The 27,266-nt window shown below is 34.3% G+C and overlaps 1 protein-coding gene across 7 annotated transcripts in view; it reads right to left on the reverse strand.

Annotated features, from left to right (window-relative positions):
• Positions 1-27,266, reverse strand: part of LOC149776973 (protein hobbit-like) — a 210,728-nt gene that overhangs the window by 21,938 nt on the left and 161,524 nt on the right. For 5 of the 7 annotated variants that reach the window (XM_089941697.1, XM_089941696.1, XM_089941695.1 and 2 more), the window contains exons 48-54: positions 26,132-26,187; positions 23,780-23,894; positions 19,465-19,561; positions 18,739-18,829; positions 12,178-12,309; positions 5,851-5,984; positions 1,113-1,196 (exon numbers count right to left, since the gene is read on the reverse strand). In XM_089941697.1, the coding sequence (XP_089797823.1) occupies positions 1,113-1,196; positions 5,851-5,984; positions 12,178-12,309; positions 18,739-18,829; positions 19,465-19,561; positions 23,780-23,894; positions 26,132-26,187 (709 nt within the window). The remainder of the gene's footprint in view (positions 1-1,112; positions 1,197-5,850; positions 5,985-12,177; positions 12,310-18,738; positions 18,830-19,464; positions 19,562-23,779; positions 23,895-26,131; positions 26,188-27,266) is intronic. The other 2 variants (XM_089941698.1, XM_089941699.1) reach the window with 1 other exon arrangement.

Raw genomic sequence — 27,266 nt, forward strand, 5'->3', positions numbered from 1 at the left:
AGGACAGGTTTGACTTGACTATATTATTACTGTCTTCTCTTTGACAAAAGCTTCAGTTAAATGGGGACAGTAATGTATGTGGAGCAAAATGGCATGAAGAAGGGTGAAATCTCTTTCTCTCTCTCTCTCTCATATATGAGAATACATTATCTCGATCACAAGGTGCAAGAATAAAAATGTGATGATGGAACACCTATGTCTGCATCTATTTTTGAACTGACCTGTACAAATACACACATAAGAAAAAACAAACAATCAAGCAACATACTGTGCACAACTGCATGCTTTGGTGCAAAGGCATCCAGTGAACATGAATTTAATATTAACAATCATGTAGATATTTTATGTCTTCTTTGTCTGGTCTATCATTTTTTCCAACACAATTTCTCCCACAAAATTAATGATAATTCATACTGTACACATTAGTTTTCTTACTTTGAAAAAGATACACATTTAAAATGTATGCAAATCACAAGAAATATGATAATAACTCTATTATTACATTACTGAAATAATTTCTAAATTGCTTATCACATTTGGTAATGAATTTATTTAGTTAATTTGCCCAATTCTTGACACTTAATGCATGTTGTTATTCTATAAGCTTTATGACCATTTACAATTAACTTGACAATGCAGCATTTGAAACTGACAGCTGATCTGACCATTTACAATTAACTTGACAATGCAGCATTTGAAACTGACAGCTGATCTGAAGCCCAAAAGCGTCTATGTTCAGAATGGACTGGCAACTTTTCATGTTTCAATAGTGGCTTGTCCAAACTCCAGGAGATTTTGAAAGTTAATTTAAAAAAAAAAACTGCTGTTCTTTACAACTAAGGTCACTTCTATTTGCCATGGGAACAATAAATGCCAAAACTTTCAGCTGGAAATGAATAGTTTCAATAAATATACATTTACATAATAGGAATAATGTATATAAACTTACAGGAGAAAGGTCACTTGGTGGCAGGGGGAGGGGGAACATGCTGCCAATTAATATAAATCAGTGATATGGATATTGACAATTAAGGGCTTGGATAAATAAAGTGGTACTGCTAAAACATATATCAAACACAAAAGTATATTAACACAAAAAGCTGATATATTACCTTCATCTTACAGATGTCAGATACACTCGATCTCCTTTTTCTACTTGAAAAGGAGTTCCTTCGTAAGGAAATTGAACCCCTCCTCTATGGTCCAAAATAGATGGTCATGAATTAATGGAATTAAACCTGCACTGAAACTCTACAATTTCAAAAATAATCCCTTCAAAAATAATCCCTCTACTATTAAACTAATTTCCATAAAAGTTTTAAATTCCAAATCTAGTTTCTGACACAAGCTGATTTAGTTATTGATATTTAAATGGAGAGAGAGAAAAAAGAATGTTGTAGCTATAAAATTCAAGAACAAAATAAATTCCTGAAAACATGAAGGAAAAAAAAAAGTTGAAGTAATATGTGAAATAGTGCTAACTGAAAGGCTTTAAAGAGCTATCAAACTCTGTTAAATCATTCATGAATACTGGCATAACATTTTTAAAAAATTCAGAACACAAAGCTTGTGTTCAGTGAGAACAAAATATATTTCTTGACAAAAAAACAATACATGTAATAATGACCTAATTCATTCTCATGCTTTAGATGTTTGTACTACAATTTTTAATACCTGTGCAAGTAATCATGACATGAATCAACCATGTTACTGAACACGTAACACTGTTGGGTGCAATGTATTTTTTTTATTGTTCAAATGCATATAAATCATGCAAGACCTAAAAATGTATATCTTTGTACAGAAGCTTCAATTCATATTAATATGCAATATAAATACCAATAGAATGCCAACAATCAACAACAAATGAAACTTTCTCATGAAGTTCAATAATGACAAAGGTTGTTTTATGAGATCAGACAGGTTATTACTTAAGTCATACAACACAGCATTATTTTTTAAAATTTAAATTTGGCATACATCAAAATGTTGAAACAAACTTGAAAGTAACTGTTTCCAAATTTTCAAAACATTTATTTTAAAATCAGCCTCAGAAGCTATTGTCATTTTCAACTCCTAAAATCCAGATTTACTTGGTGGAAGTAACAATTCTTTTGCAACCTTTGAGTAACAGCCACTATTACTACTAGAGGTGCCCATTATCATCGGTATATGCTTGTTACTTATGTATTTTTTCTGGTGGTACATACCATGGTACTTTTTCACTGTACTGGCACATCAGTAGTTTCCATCAGTAAGGAAAATATGGAAATCCCTGTGTAATCTTGTGTAGAATTTAATCACATAAAAGCATGTTTTCATATTAGTTGAAAAAAAATAATTCCCATTTTTTTATTTTTACAAAATGATTGTATTTGTTTGAGTAATACAAAAAAATAATATTTATTAACCTTAATCATGTATTGAACATGTATCACATATGCAAACAAGGGGGTTGAATGGGATGTAAAATATATTCACATAAAATTGTTCTTTTCAAAAAATGGTGGATTTAAAAATCAAAACAATAATTTTTCATTCACTTACTAGCAAATGTAGCACTTCATAGGACATAGAAACATTCTAAGATTTTCTGGAAAGCAGCTGTTCTCCACTTGAATTTTACATAATTTCTCTTGTCCACTAAATATTTTCTCTTTTCTTGAATCACTGTGTTTGTTTCATGTTTGCAGGACCTTTCTCAAAAACATCTTGTCCAGGCTAGTGTTACAGTGACAACTTATGTAGCAATGACTATATACATAGCAAACTCATAAACCATAACGTACTGACCATTTGGGGTGGGGGCAGGAGGAGGGCCTGTAATTTTCTTTCAAGCTGGGATAATTTATTTTCTTTTACCTCAAGATAATTCATATTTTTAAGTAATATAATGGATATACATGTGATAGTGTATTTTATTTATAAATCTTAGCAAGAATATTTTTAAAGCTATTTAAAAGCTGAAAATAAATTTTGTAAATCACAGCTCCCTTCTCCAACTCTAATAACTAATGTTGCATATATGATGTATATACTTATAAATCAAATCCAACAGCAAACTGCACAGACCCTGATCTTCCATTGCATAATACTCTGGCAGATCTTACTCTGTTCTACTTGTTGCTCCTAACAAACTGCACAAACAACACAGACCTTGATCTGCTGCCACATTATGCAACAGCAGATCAGGGTCCATGTTGTTTACAATATATATAATAGTTCATTCATGAATAACCATTGCAAATACAACTGTGGATTCCCATGAAAAGCATGAACTATTTTCTAATTCTGGTTATTAATAAGAATAGTGTAAAATAACAAAAAAGATAACTATTCTCTTTATCAACTGTCAGAAAAAACCTTATAAATCATCAGATACAATATTTTAAAACTGAATCACTTTTGTTGATACAAATCCAAGTGTGCAGTTGTTCACCATTTAAGACCTTTGGATATACTGACCATATAGAGCATACCCACATTTTCCAATTCACAACATTTATTAAAATATATGTGCTACTTGTCAACTTATGAAATACCAATTCAATGAAAGAAGTAAAATTCTTTTATTTTGCTGCATAAGTGCGCATGATCTAAAAGGAAATCCTTTTGAATATCAGGTAGATTGGTTTAATAATCTGCAGTAAATACACTAAAGGAAAACAAGAAATGTTAATATAGCAAAACATTTATATATAGATGTCTGTTAAAATATATATAGTATATTTTGTAACAATTCTATAAATATAAGACTGACAAAAAGCCATTTTTAAGTGTGCACTCAAATAGAGGAGTCATATGAATAATGAGGCTGACTCCATTTTCTGTAACAAGACAAAAAGCCCATTCTAGACTGAAAACATTCATTGCTTCAGGATTAAGTCAGACAACAATTGATCTAATTGCATTGCTAGAATCTATACTAAAAATTGGTCCTGACTTGGTCAGTGAAATCAATGCCAGATCAACAGCAAAACATAGCATTTAAATGATGCTATTCTCCACCCTGTAAAAACAAAATTTGTCCCTCCTTCCCCTAACAGACTAGTTAGATAGACTAGAAAAGACAAAATGTGTCCCTCTTTCCCCTAACAGACTAGTTAGATAGACTAGAAAAGACAAAATGTGTCCCTCCTTCCCCTAACAGACTAGTTAGATAAACAAGAAAAGACAAAATGTGTCCCTCTTTCCATTAACAGACTAGTTAGATAAACTAGAAAAGACAACATTTGTCACTCTTTCCATTAACAGACTAGTTAGATAAACTAGATAAGACAAAATGTGTCACTCTTTCCATTAACAGACTAGTTAGATAAACTAGAAAAGACAACATTTGTCACTCTTTTCCCAAACAGACTAGTTAGATAAACTAGAAAAGACAACATTTGTCACTCTTTTCCCAAACAGACTAGTTAGATAAACTAGAAAAGACAACATTTGTCACTCTTTCCATTAACAGACTAGTTAGATAAACTAGAAAAGACAACATTTGTCACTCTTTTCCCAAACAGACTAGTTAGATAAACTAGAAAAGACAACATTTGTCACTCTTTCCATTAACAGACCGGTTAGATAAACTAGAAAAGACAACATTTGTCACTCTTTCCATTAACAGACTACACCTCTCTCTCAATATCTTTGATCACAGTTATGAATGAGTTGGTTAGGTTAATTTAAGGTAGTTTAACTATGTTACATATACAATAACATTTATAATAGTGTTTGATTGTCATCTGACATATGACTGGGGCTGCTAGATTTTAAGTTTGTAGGATTTGCATTCCTTTAAACTTTTCTTTTATTCCACCTCCTTTATTCACAAGACATAATTAATACGATAATACAAAGGAGGTCATCTTTTAATTCATTGCAACAATACAACAAATACTTCCACAAGTGAGTTATCAAAACACAGTCAGAACTCAATTAGGCTCTCAGAGAAATGCTTGCAGACATAGCTGTTGGTAGATTGACACATTATACGTTTAAAAACACATTGCATTTATGATGATTACATTTAAGAGGAACTAAAACATAGAATTAAAATACAAATTTCACTTAATAAAATTTATTTAGTTGGTATTTAAATATTAATGTACTGCCTACACTAGGCATAAGTGACATTTTCAGTGATTGAAATTTCCTTGAATTGCTTTAAATACGGTGTATTAAGAATGTCATTTGAAAAGAAAATGTAACCAGTTATATGACTTCTTATTAAAACGTGATAAATTCAAAATGTTGATTAAAATTTCTAGGTCCTATCTAACGTTTTTGACAGTAAAATGAGTAATATATCAATGCTTCAGTTACCAATTTTAATTGCAATTTTCTTCAAGTTCAAGAAATAGGGATAATTTTTTTGTGTATTTTCTGGTTACAGAAATGGGATCCATGCCTGACCCCATGTTATAAGCTGGTTTGCAAGTTATCAGGGTGCGAGTTATCGAAGGAGTGGTGTTGTTAGATAAACTAGAAAAGTCTAAATTTGTCACTCTTTCCCATAATAGACTAGTTAAACTAGACAAGACACATTCTGGCAATCTTTCTTGTAATGGTCTGGCTAGACAAGCTGGACACTCTACCACATACCAGCACTCTTTTATAAGTCATGACCAACTGAAAACTGCACAGACGCAGATCTACCATCTCTTAATGTACTGGCAAATCTAGGTCTGTGCAGTCTGTCTAGAGTAATCAGTAGAACAAACACAGACCCTGATCTACCGGCACATTATACAAGAGTAATCAGGGTTCATGTTGTTTGCAGCTAGAATTGATCTATATGCAAATATATGCATTACTCCAATACATGTGATGCATGTCTATTGCTCTGGATTCCCTTACCTTCATTTTGTCAATGTCATCTAAAGCATTGGCTGATGCAGTTCTCTTTACAGACTCCTTCTTCTCCTTTGCAGAATTCCTTTTTTCCAGCTTTTTGTGGGTCCCCTTGATGGCCCCTCCATCTGTTTCCTCCTCTAAAGGTAAAATACAAACAAATGGTCAACATACTACTAGTAAAAACTTCTAATCCAGGAAGCTTAGTTATCATTGTCCAGATATACAGCACTGGGTCAAGAATGAATAGTCAGAAAATACAAACATTTTTTTCTATTTCTAAAAATTCTGACAAAAATATGAAAGAAATACAGTTATCACTTAGTTGTTGATCTCATAACTTTAGTCATAGCATGAGATCACTCAGGTGTAGAGTCATGAAGACCTCAAGTCAAGACTAAATGAGAGAGTTCTAAGAGTCTATAACAATAGATAGTTCCAGAATGACATCATCAGCTGCCATATTTGTGGTCAGCGGACAGATTTACCTTTGTCTTTATATGGTGTTTGGAAGTTGAGATAAATTCATTGAATTTCAATATACTTTTACAAAGATTACATACATAAACAAAATGAAAATCAAGCTTTCTGTTAGTATCTACATCTGTGTGCTTTAAGTTGACTTTGCTTCAGTGTGCCTTGTTAAAAATGGTAAATTTTGGAGATTGCATATAGGAGAAACTGCCAGGTTGCCCATCGTCCAGGTAAAATGGGCAGAATATCATCTGCTAGTGACCTTATTGGGAAGCAGCTATACAAAATCAATTAGACATGGATTTTATTTCATGCAACTTTGTTCCAATCTTGGACTTAATTGTTTGACATATACTGTCATTAATTTTAAAGTCAGGGTAGGGATTCAGTTTCTTTTAATTTATCCACTGTTTCATCCTCCTAGAAATATGGACCTACCAATTTTCCTCCCAGAAGGACCAATCCCCCATTTGGAAACTCTTTTGTAATAAGTAACCACAAATTTTCATCACATATACTGATACAATTGTCAGTGTCAATTTTTCCCCTCCACTTGGGTCAGAGTTCCAACACTGTTGTGGGTAATGCACCCCTAAAATATTGATTAGTGGCAATCATGTACCATACAAACCTAACTCTGGTTGCCAACCCTCAGTGGGTTTTCTTCAATCATAATCATTCAAACTTTACCCAAAACGAGCGTAGTTTCATTGCTAAAAATTACTTTTAACAACTGGTTTTCAACTTTCCAGTTATATCTATCATTAAACCATGAAATACATGATGCACGATTCTGCTGAGAAATTGCAAGTTGTTTCCTTACAGTGCATCTCTTGAAACCCATCTACTTCAATCTTCTGTTGACTGTGCACTGATACACATGAACACTCATTAAAAGCTATGGCCAGTCTTATAAAGATTATCCATGACTGTCAAACAAATGCAATGAATAAGATGAGAAAGGATATGATCTATTCTTTTCTTTCTGATTTTTGGTCTCCCTGCTTTTTTTTCGCTTTTCTAAGAACCGCCATTTGTGCAACAGTTTTATATAAAAAAATTCTGTACTGAAGAAAGCAATATTCCAGTTGTTTGAGATAATTTTGCTACCATTAAACTCTTTCTAAGCTAAATGAATTATATTCTGCTTCTGACTGTTAATTATTTACTATGGTTACCATATTTTATTTACATCATCAGAGGGATACCTGCAAAATTAGTTTTTATATTTGGGGGTGGGAGGGAACATGTAGTGGTCAACTATTATACTCCAATGCTGTATTACTGTGGGCTCTATATTATCATGGCAAATGGGGTTTTCTGATTAATTTTGGACACACACCATCAAGTGGTTCTTTACAGATATAAAGCTGTAGCCAGTAAGGACGCAAATATCTTATAGCACAATTTCCTCTAAAGTGTCAACATTTTTTATAAGTTTGCAATGAAAAAGAATGTACATCACTTTTTTTGCAAATGCATGCAATTCTGTAGATCTTCATATACAAACCTCCTGTCAAACTTACTATACCTGCATTGGCTTTGATTATGAAATATATTCAGTGTACATCTCATGTCTGATGATTATGGGTCATATACTTTTGGTGTCATACATGTCCTTACAAGGATAAGCTTGGAATTTCATTCCATGGTCGCCAATATGGACCAAAATGGGTAAAATATTGCTTAAGATCATATTTCTTGTACGTAAAAAGAATACAACTGCAGTTAAACTTTCTTGAAATTAGTAATATTTCACTAATAATAAATAATATTAATAATAATTATTTATATATTTATATTTCTTTGCCTACATTGCATTTAAAATTCATATAAAGTTAAATAATATTTGTGATGTTGCTATTCATGGATTTATACTTTAAATACATATTTAGAGGTGAAATCTGGGGGGGGGGGGGGGCTCTTGAATCAGGAGTCTAGAACTTTTTGCTACAAATTATGGTTTCAGACTGCAGTCAAGATTTTTGTTATTGTAAACAGTAAGATTATGCTAAAGAAATTTGTATCCATGGAATTTCTATTTGAAATCATATTTCACTAAATGATGTCATCTTTTCTTATTCAGGTTGCTACTCACTTCTGACCTGACATTAAAGGATGATCTCTAAAAATATTTTATTACAATTATAACAAAATGATCATATTTAAATGCTTAAACTCCATGTGCACAACCTTTTTATCAGTAAAAAAAAAGAAAAAGAACAAGAGTCCATTGAAGGGCCTAATGCTCTTCTGGCTGAAAAGGACTTCCAGGAATCCACAATAAGTCCATTTAATATGTCTTTGTATTATTTTTAACTGCTGAGTATTGAAACAACTCAGATATTCTTTAGAAATTTCAACATACAAAATCTGGTAACATAAATATTTTCTTATGTGTCTGATTTAACAGGTTCACTACATACCTTACATGTAATTTGTCTTTGTCCTTGAACCTGATATCATGGATAGGATATCACTAACATACCTGCCATATCACAGTGCATCACACGAAAAACATGATTTTTCATTCCCAACCCCTCAACACAGTCATGTTTATAAATAAATGATTTCCACAAAATATATTATGAAAAAAATTTAATAAAAGAGGAGAGACCTCCTTGACACAGCGATATCTTCCCATAACCTATTAAGATAATAAATAGTCCTGTTATGTTCAACAATCAAACTGCACAGCTTGCTATAGGAAAGGACATTAAGCTAATTTGCATAGGAAAAGTACACGAGATGGAACAACCCAAAAAATGAAGTGTGGTAAATCTAGACATGTGTTGAAAAATAAAAAGTTATTACACTTCACTTTCCTTGAATGAGAATGTTTAAGCTATTGTTATTATAGATAACTGGCTACTTCCAATCAGCGACAACATTTCTTTGAAGTCAGATTTTACTCCATACAAAGAATATAAAACGTGACTGTAGTTTTGAATGATAAAACTTAGGAACAGTATGAGGGAGTATTATTAATTTTGTTAAGGCAAAATTTTGGAACACATCTGTGATTCAAGGGAGGATGAACCTTCTGCAAAGAAAGCAAGGTCCAGCAAAACTAAAATTCAGACTTCCTGACTGAAGGACTCTGACTCTGTGAAGCACAGTTGCAAGGGGGTAGCATATTATACTTTGCACTGACTGCAAGCACCAAATTCATATTAATCGTTTCACAGTAAACAGCATTCATTGACAATCACATTGAAACACTAGGACAATGCACATCAGAAGAGCAAAATCCCAAAAGTAACTAACATGTTGAAACTATCACTGACAGACCAAGTCAAAAGAGCCGAGATGATTATCTGTTATTTGTTGCAAAGTACAATCTGATGTTTGCAATTGTGGATAATTTTTCAGGCCTGTGTATGCAAACATTTTTCTCAGATAGCAAGACCACTCAGAAATTTAGTTGTTAAAAAAAAGTTAGATACTCCCTCATAGCAATGCTGAGAGAAATTCTGCAAGATCTTTGTTGATGGCTGATTCAAAGAAAACATATTTTATTTGATTTCATTTAAATATGAACTTTTAGTCATCTGCCAAAGCTTTATATGAGCAGATAACTTATTCTCAATTGTACAACAATGCCTTTTGGGGGTCTTGGACAATGACCCCCTTTGGGACCACAAAAGACACTTTTTAAGTCTCAAAAACATCACAACACTACCTGAAAGGTTGGCAGGTATGCATGAACATGTCTCGGACACTATCAAGATATACCTACATGCTACGCAATCTATAACTGGGGAAAATTTATAGAACTGGCATCATTCAAGGTATTCTTCAACCTGTTTAGTGTAATGCAACCAAACATAAAGGTGGTCAAATTTGTAATTCAGCCAAATATAAATGCTACTTAAATTTATGTCATGTAACCAAATATAAAGGCTATTCAAATCTGTGTAATGCAACCAAATATAAAGGCTAATCGAATTTCATTGTTATATGTACAAGTCACTGCATTCATAAGTTCAAAGAAGTACAGAAATGCAAGCAATGACATTTAATTTGATGCAATAGTCCATTACATCTGGCTTTCAAACTCCTTCACAAAAGTATGTTTATGTTGGTGGTCTCATCTGCACAATTTTCATTCAGAACCAATCGCATATTGCAGAAGTTTTTGAGTGAAAAATCTCTAGTCAAGGCCAGCATTAATCCAAGAAGAGTACTGAAAATTATATATTTTTTTTTTTTTACACAACGAGTATGGTGCCATGTTGGAGATCAGATGAGCACCATTTCTGATTCAGAACTAGCTACATATTACTACAGCAGAAACTGTCTTGAAGAACCACCCCTTCTGCCAAAAAGTCATGGTTTCTCAAGACAGATGGTCTCTCAGGACAGGTCATAACACAATATAAGTAATAATAAATTTGTGCTTTAAGAATATTAAAGGTCTCACAAGACAGGTGGTCTCTTATAGACAGGTGGTCTCTTATAGCAGCTGTTTTTCAAGATAGGTTTTACTCTAAATATTTTTAAGATGGTCATCATAGAAGACATTTGGAGGTTGGATTATTTTTTTTTTTTTAAATGTCTGTACAACCATTCCTTTAGAAGTAGTAAGGATGAGATTGTTCACACTGGTCATTGAGGCAGCCATTTTGGAAGGTCATATCTGCATTATTTTTGTTTAGAATTAACTACATATAGTGATAAGTGTTTTAATGAAAATGATGTGAGGAGTAGCAATGACAAAATTTTCAATATCACTGTCATCGCCATCACACTGAGGGTCTGATCAACACCATTTTCATTTAGAACCAACTAAATACCATAAGAATTCTTTTTAAGTAAAAACCATAATTCAATGTGACCATCTGCTCAAGAGGAGTAACAATAACAAGATTTTCAAAATGGTCACTGTAGTGGCCATATTGGACCAATCATGTGTAGTCTTTTAGTCCATGTCAATACAACTATTCTTCAGAAGAAGTAGCAATAACAAGGTTTTCAAGATGCTGTTGGATGTAAGATCAGTTTCATTTGGGACCAACTACATGCCATATAAAGTCTTTTAGATAAATCCCCAAGTCAATACAACTTTCAGTCCAGGTGTAATGATAACAAAATTTCCAAGATGGCCACAATATTGGATGTCTTTCAGGCACAATCTTCATATAGGACCAACCCGATATGATGATGAAACCATATGCCAAGTTTCATGAGTTGCCTATATGTAGTTTAGTAGTGATAAAACAGCTGCTAATGGATGATGGAAAGAGGATGATGGACAGATATATGATGGATGAAGGCCACCAGCAAAAGTGCCTCTTGTCTTTGACCAGTAGAGTTTAATTATAAACACTTGCGAAGAACGATCACAGCCCCTCTCTAGCTTAAATGCATCTACTTAAAAAAAACACTTACTGGTATTATTTATGTAATTTGTAGGACAATTTTACAATAAGTCTCCCATGAAAAGAAGCTTGCATGAGATTACATTGGTATCAGTAAAAATATATACATTACTTGCACTTATGAAAAATGTGGTATCTGAACAAGTATTTTTTGAATGAACTTGACTCTCTGAACTATGTCAAGGCCTCTTTTTCTGTGTGTGTGTGTGTGTGAGAGAGAGAGAGAGAGAAAGAGAGAGAGAGAAAGAGAGAGAGAGCAAGAGAAAGACTGAGAAAAAGTGAGTACAAGAATGCATGTGTTCTAAGGTCTAAAGATATTCTTTTTGCTTGGTCACATTTAGAATTTAATCAGGTAGTAACAATGGAGTGATAGTGTTTCCCCTTGGTCAGTTTATATGCAAGGGACTTATTTACATGGGTACAATATAAATACTCAGACCCAGTCACAGCAACAGTGGTTGGATGTTTGAATCATTACCTGCCTCCTCATTTTCAATGTTTTTCCCTGGGAAGAAGAAGTTCATCATGGTTTTATAGAACTGGTACGTAATCTGTATATTAACTGGAACAACATTCACTTCCACGTGCTCCTTTACTGCAATACCACCAACTATAACAGACAAATAAGCACATTACAGACTATCAATGTTTTAACTTGGGCATTAGAAAATAAATTATGGAGGATTTCAAAGACTAGCAAGGCAAGTGTCACAACATATTATATTAAAACAGGCTATTCCCAGGCTGCTATTTAGGGCACGGTGCTATTTGCCTGACAGGGCATTTTAAGTGTTAAAAAGCATCTTCTGAAGGCAACCTCAGTACAAGAAAAGGGCATTTTTAATCACTCAGCTTGTGTGCTTAAGATGATAGAGCATTTACTCATTATAAGATTTTTCATTATAAAATACTTTCTGCAATAAGCCTGGTGTGATATTGGATCCCATTTCATTATTCAGTAATAGAATTGTTTGTCTAATGCAATTCATTATAAGGGGGTCTCATTCTAAGGAACACCCCATGGATCGCAATTAAAGTGTTGTAATGGCAGAGTATTCCATTTGTCCAACAAGTGAAAAATATTGGTTAATGATTCCAATTTGATGTGCACATATAGAATGATATCGTATTTCCAGTATTAAACCTCCACAGATTTTAGACAAGGCATTCACCAAGGGCAGGATGTACCATAAAGAGGGCATGATGACATCTTGGGAGGGCAGAGTGCAATGCCCTCCTAAAACAGGTTAAAAACAACTATTACAACACACATCTCTCTAGGTTCTTAAAAACACAATATCTTGCCTATGAGACATTTGATGATGAATCTAAAATGACTTTCAAACATTTTACACAGAACTTTATCTTTGGAACTTATGTGATGGTTTGCCCATATGCTATAAGTTTTTGACAAAAATGCTAAAGTTTTGAATATCTTGATTTGATAATTTGATTCATCCACTTGAATTTATGAGTGGTGAGTGAGGAACGGCAAGTCACTCTTCAAGGAAGGGCAAGTCACTCTTCAAGATGCTCATCCAACTGCACAGTGTGCATTTTAAACTGATTTAGTGTAGGATGAGTAAAAGTGATGCAGGACAAGTAAGAGTTCCAGGTCACTTGCCTTGCAGGACAAGTAAACATTTAAGGTCACTTGCCCTGCAGGACAAGTAAACATTCTAGGTCACTTGCCCTGCAGGACAAGTAAAAGTTCCAGGTCACTTGCCCTGCAGGACAAGTAAACATTCTAGGTCACTTGCCCTGCAGGACAAGTAAAAGTTCCAGGTCACTTGCCCTGCAGAACAAATAAAAGTTCTAGATCACTTGCCCTGCAGGACAAGTAAAATTTCTAGGTTGCTTGCCCTGCAGGACAAAGTAAAAGTTCCAGGTCACTTGCCCTGCAGGACAAGTAAAAGTTCTAAGTCACTTGCCCTGCAGGACAAGTAAAATTTCTAGGTTGCTTGCCCTGCAGGACAAGTAAGAGTTCCAGGTCACTTGCCCATTCAGGACAAGTAAACACTCTAGGTCACTTGTCCTGCAGGACAAGTAAAATTTCTAGGTTGCTTGCCCTGCAGGACAAGTAAGAGTTCCAGGTCACTTGCCCTGCAGGACAAGTAAACATTCTAGGTCACATGCCCTACAGGACAAGTAAAAGTTCTAGGTCACTTGCCCTGCAGGACAAGTAAGAGTTCCGGGTCACTTGCCCTGCGTCCTGCAGGACAAGTAAAAGAAACATCTCACTTGCCCTGCAGGACAAATAGCCCACTATACAATTTTTGAGGCCTGAATAAGTCTAATGTGCAAAAAACTAATAATCTCACATAACAAGAAACAAATCTTAAAGAGAATCTCCAGCTTGTAGGATACAATAAGACTGCCATGTTTGTATCCTTGTTACCTCAACAGATTCCCTAATTTAAAAGTATTTTATTTTAAAAAAAATATTTAACACTTTCTTGGTTTAGAACAAACAAAGTAATTAATTCATGAAGTACACTACAATCTGTCTTGAGAGACCACCCTCCTGCCAAGTAAAAGTGATTTTTGAAGAGAGATGGTCTATCCTAACAGGTTTGTGAATGAAGGTACATTTTTAAGGTCTAGATTCAACTGGGTTTAGTACAGATAGATACTCACAATTACTATAAAAAAATGTATTCATAGTTCTTGATAAAACAGTACATACATTAATCTCAGTACAAATTTTGAAATCAATAAAGATGTATTTCTATTATAAACCATTATCATTTATAATTGAAGTTTACATGCAACAGCATATGAATTAAAAAAATTAAGAAATTGAGTTTTTTTTCTTCATCATCAAATGTAGAATTGATTAAATGTAATAAATTCATCAATTAATGAAGCTATTCAAAATCTTTGAATTAAAACCTTTGGAAACATGGTATCCAATGGAAACATGGTATCCACAGGAAACATGGTACCCAAACGATGGATCAAAAATGTTTCTTTTAACAGATGTTCCATTTCAGAATTAATAATGTCATTTGTGTATAACTTCATTTGCATTATTAATATCAAAAGGAACATCTATTAAGGAAACACTGGATACCCCCATTTTATACTGTGTACCCATAGGGTTTTAATTCTAAGAATATGTATAGCTTCATTAACTGAAAATTACTAAGAGTTAATCAATTCTAAATAATTAAAGCAAAAAAAACCCTGTCACTTTCTTTATACATATCATTGTTTCAACTGCTGCATTGGTATCTCAGTGATTCAGTATTATGTGTCTTTTAATATGTCATTTTCCATGCTATTTATGAATCTAAAGACAATGCATAAAATTATAGCTAGAAATACTTTATATGATTCATGCCATGGCATCATTTTTGTTTATAATATTGATTTCCTAGAAACCAAATGGATTTAATGATGTAATCATTGATTTAAATTCAGTCTTAAGAAGCAATAAAGTGAAAGCAAAGTTTCTTTTTCACATTATATAAGAATGTTTATAATATTCCACATTAACAATTTCAAAGATAAGTTATACTAATACACATGAATGTTAATTTAGTAGACTGCCAATTTATTTATATAGTCATAGTTCAACAATTGCCACTTTGTTTAGTGCTAAAGCATGGTCAATTCTCCTCTTACAAAATGACTATTAATTTGAATACCTAACTTAGTATGGTTTATCATAAGGCTTTACCTTCATACTATATCATACCATGTACAATGCTCATTATTTTTAGCTCTTTCATCATTTTTGTATCATAGTAATATTTGCTTCTCAATAGAAATGAAGCTACAGACCGTATGCAGTCACTTATAAATCGAGTCAAAGCTTATACAACATAAACCCCTGATCTCCTGTCACATAATGTGCTGCCAGGTCAGGGGTTACATTATTTGTTCAATTGATTACTCTTAAAAAACCGCATAAACTCAGACCTGCCAGCATATTATGTGGGTTGGAGCAGTTTTCAATTGGACTTGACTTTAGGTGTGTACACATGGTATGCATTTGACAAATAGCTGAAACTTCCATCACAGTAACTGCTGGATCTATTCAACACTGAACTGATAATGCAATTATTAAAAGCATTTGTTCATTGTTGAACCAACTATATATAATGAAATGGTGAGCAATTTGCTCATTTAAAAATATGCCCCACCCTTCCCTCCCACATTCAACCCTGATGGAGAAGAATCTAAAATACTGCCTTCATTGAATGCAACTTTGAGACTAGTTGGCTACAAGATGGGTCTAACTTCAAACAACATAGACCCTGATCTGCCATTGCATAATGCACCAAAAAATCAGGGTCTATATTGTTTGTTTTAGCACTTGTTCTAAAAAAAACTTCTTTGACTCAGACCTGCCAGCAGATTATGTGACTGTGGATCTGGGTCTATGCAGTCTGCAGCTGGAACTGTTCAACAAGATACACAGGTTGATCAAGACACATGTTGATCAAGACGCATGTTGATCAAGATACATGTGTTCATCAAGATACACATGTTCACCATGACAAACATGCTGATCAAGACACATGTTGATCAAGATACACATGTTGATCAAGACATACATGTTTATCAAGACACATGTTCATCAAGATATACATGTTCATCAAGATACATGTTCATCAAGACACACATGTTCAACAAGATACACATGTTTATCAAGGTACATATGTTCATCAAGGTACATATTCATCAAGACACATATTCATCAAGATACACATATTCATCAAGATATACAAGTTCATCAAGATGCACATATGTTCATCACGATACACACATGTTCATCAAGATACACATGTTCATCGAGATACACATGTCCATCAAGATATACATGTTCATCAAAATACACACATGTTCATCAAGATACACATGTTCATCAAGATACACATGCTGATCAAGATACATGTTCATCAAGATACACATGTTCATCAAGATACACATGTTTAACAAGATACACATCTTCATCAAGGTACACATGTTCAACAAGATACACATGTTCAACAAGACACATGTTCATCAAGACATGTTCATCAAGACACATATTCATCAAGACACATATTCATTAAGATAAACATATTCATCAAGATATACATGTTCATCAAAATACACACATGTTCATCAAGATACACATGTCCATCAAGATATACATGTTCATCAAAATACACATATATTCATCGAGATACACATGTTCATCACGACACACATGCTGATCAAGACACATGTTGATCAAGACACATGTTGATCAAGATACACATGTTGATCAAGACATACATGTTTATCAAGACACATATTCATCAAGATACATGTTCATCAAGACACACATGTTCAACAAGACACACATGTTCAACAAGATACACATGTTTATCAAGGTACGTATGTTCATCAAGGTACATATTCATCAAGACATATTCATCAAGATACACATATTCATCAAGATATACAAGTTCATCAAGATGCACATTATGTTCATCACGATACACACATGTTCATTAAGATACACATGTTCATCAAGATACACATGTCCATCAAGATATACATATTCATCAAAATACACACATGTTCATCAAGAAACACATGCTGATCAAGATACATGTTCATCAAGATACACATGTTCATCAAGATACACATGTTTAACAAGATACACATGTTCAACAAGACACACATGTTCATCAAGACATGTTCATCAAGGTACATATTCATCAAGATACATATTCATCAAGATGCACATATTCTTCAACATATACAAGTTCATCAAGATGCACATATGTTCATCACAATACACACATGTTCATCAAGATACACATGTCCATCAAGATATACATGTTCATCAAAATACACACATGTTCATCAAGATACACATGCTGATCATGATACATGTTCATCAAGATACACATGTTCATCAAGACACACATGTTTAACAAGATACACATGTTCATCAAGGTACACATGTTCAACAAGATACACATGTTCAACAAGACACACATGTTCATCAAGACACATATTCATCAAGATACACATGTTCATCATAATACACATGTCCCTCAAGATATACATGTTCATCAAGATACACATGTTCATCAAGATACACACATGTTCATGAAGATATACATGTTCATCTAATATTCATTATATGTACTCATAGCAATTTATTAAAACTTTTGAGACCAGAAAAACTTGCACAAGTGAGATTCTGTCACCCACTTTCATCCAGCTATAATTGAAAATTGGCAAAAATTAAACACAAATTTGTGGGAACACAACAGATGTGTCAATATTCACAGCTTCAGATGATCATAATAATCTCCCAAATTTTGAAAGCAATCAATGAAAACAGTCTAGTTAGTCAACAGATTCTGTAAGCAAGAAAGGACAATAAAAAGAAAAATTGTTGGAGTGCAGCAATTTGCGAATATGTTTAATTTCAGTGATGACCATAATATTTACAAAGTTTCATAGCAGTCCATCCAGAACTACAAGACTAGTTGTGTGTGTGTGTGTGTGCGATTTGTATTTTTAACGTAGCTTTAACAATTTTTCAGTCATATTGCTATGATGTCTGCAGTGTGGCAGTTTATAGTGATGCCTAGCACTGGGGCATCATGTCACAGACATGTAGCATGATGTCCCACCCAGTCACATTATCCTGACACCAGGCCAACCAGTCCTAACACTAACCTCTTAATGATGAGAGCCAAGCAAGGCAGCTGTTAGTACCATTTTTGTAAGTCTTTGGTATGACTCGGCTGGGGGATTGAACCCATGATCTCCCGCATCCAAGGTAGGCACTCTAACCACTTGGCCACCACAAGACTAGCTGTGCTAACAAGATTGTGTGAAGAATGTATTGACTGTAGGACATATAAATAGATAAACACAAGGATAAGGAATTGGAGGTGGGGTGGAACAAGGATATATAAAATGAATGAACACAAGGAATCTTATAATCTCCTAGCTAGAAGAGTCAGGAGGATACACTATGTAGAGAACACACAAATTGATATGTTCATACCATTATCCTATGTTTATTATGTAGTGCATATACCTGGTGCTTTTTCACTGCATAAGATCCTTAAGGCTACTCTGCGACTGTCATTTTCCCCACCAAACAGATTATCTCTAATACCAAGGACTTCCTGTAATAGATAAAATCAATCGATCAATTAGTCAATCAATCTAACCATCCATCCACCCTCCAATTAACCTATCCATCCATCCATCCATCCACCTATCCATCCACCCTCCAATTAACCTATCCATCCATCCACCTATCCATCCATCCTCCAATCAACCTATCCATCTGTCCATCCACCCTCCAATTAACCTATCCATCCATCCATCTATCCACTCTCTGCAGTCTACTCCATTTAATATGAACTTCTGCAGGCCACAACAATCTGTTCATGATGTTTGTAAATCATATAAAAAACAAAACCAGAAATGTCAGAAACAATGATTAATCACAATGATTACATGATATCAATGTGGAAAGAATTAGTGATCAAGTTATTATACAACATAAATGTGGGAAAGAATGAGTGATCACAATGAGAACATGATATAACAGTGGGAATTAATGGATGATCACAATAATTACATAATCATAAATGTAGCAATGAATAAATGATCACAAAGATTATTTGATAAATGTGGGAATGAATGTGTTATCACAATGAATACATCAAATAAATGTGGCAAAGAATAAGCAATCGCAATGATTACATGACATCCTACATTATTAAATAACAATCGGGTTTAGTTTACATTTTACCTTGTAATAGGAATTTGGGAGGAGATTGGTGACCTTGACCCAGCCAAGTTCTAACTGGTGAGTCCATGTGTCATCATCACGATTTACTTTGGTGTAACTGAAATAAATACCAGAGAAATGAACAAAAACCATACTTATTTCCATAAAATGTATATCTACAACTAAAAGAAACACCCCAAAACATAGGCACTGACAAACTGTTCTATAATGCATCCCCATTCAGGGAAAATTCTTTAAACGTGATTTGCTAATCACCCATGCTGGCCATTCAATACACCCCCTCTCTGATGGCTAATATGGAATTGGCTAGTAATATGGAAAATAGTATGGGGGCAACATTTTCCCATAAATCTTGATAGGAATTGGTTTTGTTTGAAGAAGAAATCAAAAGCTAAACCTAATAATATGTATTTTATCAAGGAAATGAATGCATAGTCATAATAATTAAATCAAATTTGCTTGTATATCTAACTGAAAGTTGGTTTCTCAATTCTCTAATTTTCCTGGATGCAAAATAACTGTGACATGATGATAGGTCATGATGGTGTGTGTGTGATTTGGATTTTTAACATGGCTTTAAGAATTTTTCAGTCATATCGCTCCACTGTCTGCAGTGTGGCAGTTTATAGTGATGTCTAGCAATGGGGCATCATGCCGCAGACATGTGGCATGATGTACAACCCAGTCACATTATCCTGACACCGGGCCAACCAGTCCTAACACTAACCTCTTAATGCTGAGCACCAAGCAAGGCAGCTGTTAGCACCATTTTTTTGAAGTCTTTGGTATGACTCGGCCAGGGATGGAGCCCACGACCTCCCGCATCCAAGGCGGATGCTCTAACCACTAGGCCACTGGAGCGGTTAGGTCATGATGGTATGAAAATGTTCAGACATGCAATGCATACCATAGGATTTTAAATATTATGCTACAATTTTCAAAGTATACCAACAAGTCAAGTATCTGGATATTCAATTTTATCTATTTTCTTAAGATGTATCAATGTATTCAAAATCAACAGACATTTTATAACTGGTAATTATGTAAAATATCAATTGATGTGTCTGTTAATATGACTAACATTTTTCGTAACTATACATAAGGGCTGCTCCAGTAAAACATACTTGAGACCAAGAGAAGGAATTTTCAACATGTAGTCACCGTTAGATGCAACTTAGAATTTTGTATTCTTTTCATATGAACTCTCTGAATAATCAGAGTACCCTGAGATATATTTGTAAAAAACTGCATTTGAGTATCTGTTTAGATGGAATAGACCTAATTTGCAAATCAAAAATGCAAAGATTTTTTATTGATTCATTTTTGAAAAAAAGGGAATGCTTACCCAATTACATTAACATTAGGAATATTAGCTTCACCACCTAATGAATTGGGGCCCTGAGTGGCTGAGTGGTCTAAAGCATCCACCATTCCGGATCACTGCCATCTCACCTCTGTCTGCGTGGGTTTGAGTCTCAGACTCTGCTAACGTGGGTATATGAGAAAGCCTGCCAGTAGCTTCTCGTGGGTTGGTGGTTCTTCCCAGGGTTTTCCAGGGTTCTTCCTCCACCAGTTATACTGGCCGTCATGTATAGCCTATCTTGTGCTGAAAAATGGCATTAAATATTACAACAACAACAACCTAATGAATCCAGCAATTCCAGAAAGATGACAATTTCATATTTCAAGTCAATATATCATAAAGACAAAAGGAGGAAACTCTTACCAATTATCTCCCCTTTACCACCCCTCACAGGTGGCACTTTTTCATTTATGGCACAGTGTGAGTGGGCTTACTAGAAATGTGATCAGGTATGTATTTTCAAAGAGATACAACTACTAAAAAATTTACTTCCTCCTCCAAATACCTTCTTAATCACATTTTCATTATGAGAATAGGTAAGAGCAGGAGGAAATGTATAAGCATCCAGCCTCCTTCAAGGGAAGAAGTCTAAATTCCTTTTAAGGAGCACTCCTAACAGTAATGAAATTACAATTGATGGTCACATGACCACAACACTCAGAAAATGATAATGAATGACTTTCACTTATTGAACAAATGAAATCTTGGGTGAATTCTGCAAAAACACTAAACCCATGCCCATGTGGAGGCAGTGTTCATTTCAAAAGGTTCTGGTGGGTGTTTGGGACCCACCAGGCTCAATTCATGTCTCTCTAATGCTAGATCTTGGAGATAACAATTTGAGAAGGTTATCTGTTCAAGCCAGCCAACTGCTTCTATTATATTTTGGATTGAAACACTGCATCTGAATGTGAGACTCGCTGAAATTGCTCTAATCTTATAAGTTGAAATTCCCATGAGGCGTATCTGGCCCTGAGAAAATTCCCATGAGGCGTATCTGGTCCTGAGAAAATTCCCATGAGGCGTATCTGGTCCTGAGAAAATTCCCATGAGGCGTATCTGGTCCTGAGAAAATTCCCATGAGGCATATCTGGTAATGAGAAAATTCCCATGAGGCATATCTGGTCCTGAGAAAATTCCCATGAGGCGTATCTGGTCCTGAGAAAATTCAGAATATGCTGAGAATATTACTCGATTTCAGTCATGATGTCAGGGCTTGAGGGGTTATATCCTATTTTCACTACATTAATGGTCAGAAAAAGATATTTTTGGGACTGACATCTCTTCTCTGTGTATTTCAAATAAATTTTCAGAACAGATCAGATCTTACTTGGTTGCTGTTGTTGTTGTTATAGGGTTTAACACCATTTTTTTAACACCACGTGGCCAGTATTAATGTTGGAGGAAGAACCAGGGAAAACCCTGGAAAGAACCACCAACTCATGTGAAGCTACCGGCAAACTTTCTCATGTTCCCACATTGGCTAAGTCTGAGACTTGAACCCACGCAGACAGAGGTGAAATGGCAGTGATCCGTAACATTGAGCGCTTTAGACCACTCGGCCACTTGGGGCCCCCTACTTGGTTGCATCTCTCAACATGTCGACAGAGGTGACCACTTGTACAACCACCTTCTGAGTGTCCCTAGATGGTAACAGCTTTTAGAGCTAAGAAACACAACTGTATCACTGAAACATCTAACTGGAACTTAAGATAGTTCAAGTCCAATGAAATGACAGAGAACTGACTCTGCATGCCAAGGTGTGTGATATCAGACAGCACATCTTGTAAGACAGCAACTTCAAAGAGGCTAATGCTAAAAGTTCAAACTTCCCATAGTTGAGCCAACTAAAAACACATGAAAGATCTTATTTTGGAAACTTGGTGAGCAATTAAGGCCTTGTTGGGTCAACATTGGCTAACAAGTTCGATGGGTCCCTGTCATGACCTATATTCGCTTCACTATGATGCCTGAATGTGTCAAAAACAATGAAACAATATTCCTTGATAATAACTGGTGCTAACCTTTCCCCTAAAAAAGCCAAAGAAAAAAGTTATGCACTTGAGAGATCAAGGTATTCAAGGGTACAATTGTACTAGTCCCTAAATACCTGCAACCTTCCTTTGTAGGCTTTCAAAATGAAGGACCTTCATGCCGATGAGATTCTCTCCATGACTGAAGGCTGAAACTCTTTTCCATGCAAGACTCTCTGACAAAAGCCAGGAGTGGAAAAGAAGCAACAGCAGGGTTGTTTGAGCAGATGGAATTTTGATGGGCTATTCATCAGGTTTTCTATCACAAATTTTTCACCCATGACTTGTCCCATCAAAGTTTGGCTACCAGAATTCTGGTCCCTGACTTCTTTTAATAACTCCTGATATCTGGGTCTGGGACACGAGAGATGAAAGTGGGCAGTTTGTGATTCCACCTCATCAAAAAGAGATCTATCATCAAATGCCACAAAAGTGTACAAATCTGCTGAAAGATTGATGGACGAAAGTACCACTTGATGTGCCTAGAGTTTTACCCCTTCCTGATAGAAACTCTGCCAACACATTCAGTCTACCAGGAATGCATTTGGTCTGGACATTGTATTATCATGATGTTTCCATCTCAAATTTTGGTAAATTAGTGCCAAATCTGTTTAGCTGACTGAGGTATTTTACTAACCTGAGTTTGCCATTGTTACAGAGAAAAGCTTTGATTAAAAACCTGGAGAGTTTGGCTTTCTAACTTTTTCCATTTATCGAGTAGCAATGTGATTTCCTCCTTAAAATTCTCCTCCTTCATTGGATCTGTTGGAATGTATGTCATAGAATGAAACAATGTTTATGGAATTAAGAGTTATTTAAGAACTGATTAAGCTATAAGAATTTAATTGTAATTACATTCAGTTGCAGTGTACCACCATCAATAAAAATCTCATCAATTAACAGGATAAAGACATCTTACACAAAATTTCTCAATGCCAGATCTGCCAGTCCAATTTGTCCATCTGGCTCATTCAGCCTCCACTGGGCAAACTTGAAGCAGACCTCATTACGCCGCACAACCTGGGCCTGTTGGGCTACAAAAACAAACAGATACCAATAAAGACCGTATCTTCATTTTAGATCAGTGTATCATTATATTGATACCTAGAAGATACTTTCACCTTTTGGTACACAAAAAATGTGCAAAATATGTGAGAAAATATTTTTTTAAAAAAAGACAAAATATATGTGTTATTAACTCAGAAAAAGTAATATTGTGTTGTTATCATACACATGTCTCTTTATGAGTAATAGGGTCCATAAAAATTGACCATAGCATATGTGAGTATGCAAAGAAGACAGGGAAACAATTTTTGACAGTTTGGAAATGGAGGGGGGAATGCTAGCAACTTTTCTGGATACAAGAGAATTATAACTTCCTTTGTCCTAAGCAAATATTTTTATAATGGATTTTAATATCAGTGGATACTGAATCTTAAAAAGTCAAATAAAGCTGCTTTTCTCTCAGCATTAAACCATGTGAGTCAATCATGGGCAAACACAAATGACTTGAGGCTTCAAAGTCTGAATTACACGCATAAATCAATGGAGCCAAACAAATCAGTAAGATATAGATTTTATGTCACTGTTTCTTTGCCAATGGCACATGTTGCAATGACTGTATCCTAATAAAGCTAGCATATGTCTGTGGCACTGTCCCAGAACACTGTATCTGTACAGAAAATAATGCAGACCAAAAACAGTCGAAAAATCTCAAATATGAATGCTTTTAAAAAATTGTTAGTTATATTTTTAATCTATCACTGCAAAGTTTGAAGAACAATCCACAGATTAGTCCAAGGGAAACAATTAGGATTTGTCTTTCTTGTTTAATTTTAACCAGCATAAATACTGATCTACACCTGCATGATACTGTGATGTCAGCACCTATCATGTACTGTAAATGACTGGAGACAACTAATCTATTAATTAGCTTGCATCACCATGCTGAAGGACCATTACATTCTCAGCCATTTAAAAAAAACAACATTTAGTTAGGTTTTCTCTAAACTACTCACAGGCACCAACATGACACACAAATGACTCATTGCACACAGGAATGGATAAGGACGTACCACCATTTATGATGATTATATTGAAACCAAATGAAAGATAAAATTCAATACGAATTTCACTTGCCCAGATTGTTGTGATGGGTATTTCTTTCTTTCATTTTGTTCCCTATCAGGCATTTATCAATGTTTTCATTGCTAGATATTTCATCATCTATTATGTTTTCATTGAGAAAATATTTTTGTTACTGGTAATAAGAATCCATAAAATACATATCATTTTTCATAAAAATTTGCAAATGTTATGATGATTCCAAACTGATCATAAACACACAATATATCAAGTTTTCAATTACCAATTTTGAAAGGGATATTTCAATATTAAGCAAATAGTTGACAATTTTATGCCTTTTTGTAAGAAACAAAAATGGGATGCACATCTGCCTCCATGCTAATCTGGTTCACGACTTTTCCATGTGCACTAAAGTTAAGGGAGCCATGTACTAAAATTTTGTCCTACATTTGAAGATGGATAGCTCTACAGTTAACCTACACATACAGACCCACTTCTATGACAGCCCCAACTATGAATCTTAAGGTAGTGTCAAATGGAAGAGTCCACATTGGATGAGTTAAAATGCCTATTATTGAAAGAAAGTTCACAACATGAGAAAATGGTAGGCTTGAGATGGTTTAACCCATGGCAATATATCACAATGAAAATGTAAAGCATGTATTAGTGAATGAAAGACATGATTTTGGTATTTCTACAGGTCTATTTATCACTAACAAATACAGATAATACATAAAGAAAATGGCCACCAGTATTCTGCATGATAAGATGTCAGTATTTGTATATATGAAAAATATGTTTTTCACATTTAAGAAGCTGACCAATGAAAAACATTATAAAAATATTATGATACTGAAAAGTTATATTCCTGCACAGACAAGCGAAATAGTTTGGTGATTGTTAATACTGTAAAACCTGTCTTGAAAAAAAGATGCTAAGAGAGACCACTTGTCTTAACAGACCATATTCTCAATGCATGGATTTACTGATTATATAGTTTTGTATTCTGTCATGAAAGACCATCTGTCTTAAGAGACCACCCTAGCAGAAAGGGTGGTCTTTCCATAGAGACTTTAATTGGTACGCAAAATCTGCTACAAATCTAGGGGATAAAATTACTCTTTTTTTTAGAGAATGTAAAATGAAATAAAATTATTAAATGAACAATATCATCACAGTAAACTACCTTTCTGTGTCATCTTTAACTGGGACTTCAACTGCAGTTGATTTTCTTTGAAGCAGCTGAAATTAACACAGTTCTTTGTAAGTCAATTAAAAAACAAACTGTCATCATGCATAAAAATTAAAATACTACATTTTTAAAAAATATTAATGTGATTCCTTGGGAATCATTTTTGACCGTGAAATTGATGGACTGACAGATGAACAGATGTCATCAATTCAAACTAGAAATTCTGTTTGATCTGGTCAAAAATAAAAATAGAAGAATACAATGCAGTGCTCGTAAGAAAAATTTGATCTGTCATATGAAGAATGGATATTTATAATAAAGTACTTTTCAAAAAAATGACTTAGTTTTTTTTATCAGATAACAAGTTGCAATGAGATCTACATAATAATATAGTAAGCATATCTCAAAGGCACTGATAACTGGTCACATTATTTTGACCTTTGAAATTCCTCGTCAACTTACAGTAAGTAATCTAGCAGACAAAGCACTGCATTTCATGTTAGCTTTAATTATTGTTAACAGAGAATCCCAAATGGGTAATGATCTGATATTGAATTTATGAAAGAAATAATTTCCAGCATCTGCAATCATTATTATTATTTTCTTTTGAGTCAGTTTCGAAAAAGAAAATCAATTTTTCATCATCTGTGACAATCACATTTATGTCTTTTGGTACTCTTTTCATATCTAGTGAGTAACTCTTTGGCAATTTTAACCCCAGTATTTTCAATCAGCTATCAACAAATGTGGGACCCATTTTGTATGAACCTTTATGAGCTTCACAAGTTTCATCAATATATTGAAAATAAACTGTAAATTAATGCCTGTGATAATATAAATATCTTCCACTGTGTATTAAACATCTTTAAAACAGACCTGATGTGAATGCCTAGCTTTGTGTATATTTTGGATTCAAAACAGACCTGATGTGAATGCCTAGCTTTGAATATATATAGGGTTCAAACCAGACCTGATGCAAAAGCCGAGCTTTGTGTTTATTTTGGATTCAAAACAGACCTGATGTACAAGCCTAGCTTTGTGTATATTTTGGGGTCAAAACAGACCTGATGCAAAAAGCCTAACTTTGTGTATATTTTGGATTCAAAACAGACCTGATGTGAATGCCTAG

The sequence above is a fragment of the Sinohyriopsis cumingii genome, chromosome 18 (genome assembly GCF_028554795.1).
Source record: "Sinohyriopsis cumingii isolate HCF-2022 chromosome 18, ASM2855479v2, whole genome shotgun sequence".
Lineage (NCBI taxonomy): Eukaryota > Metazoa > Mollusca > Bivalvia > Unionida > Unionidae > Sinohyriopsis > Sinohyriopsis cumingii.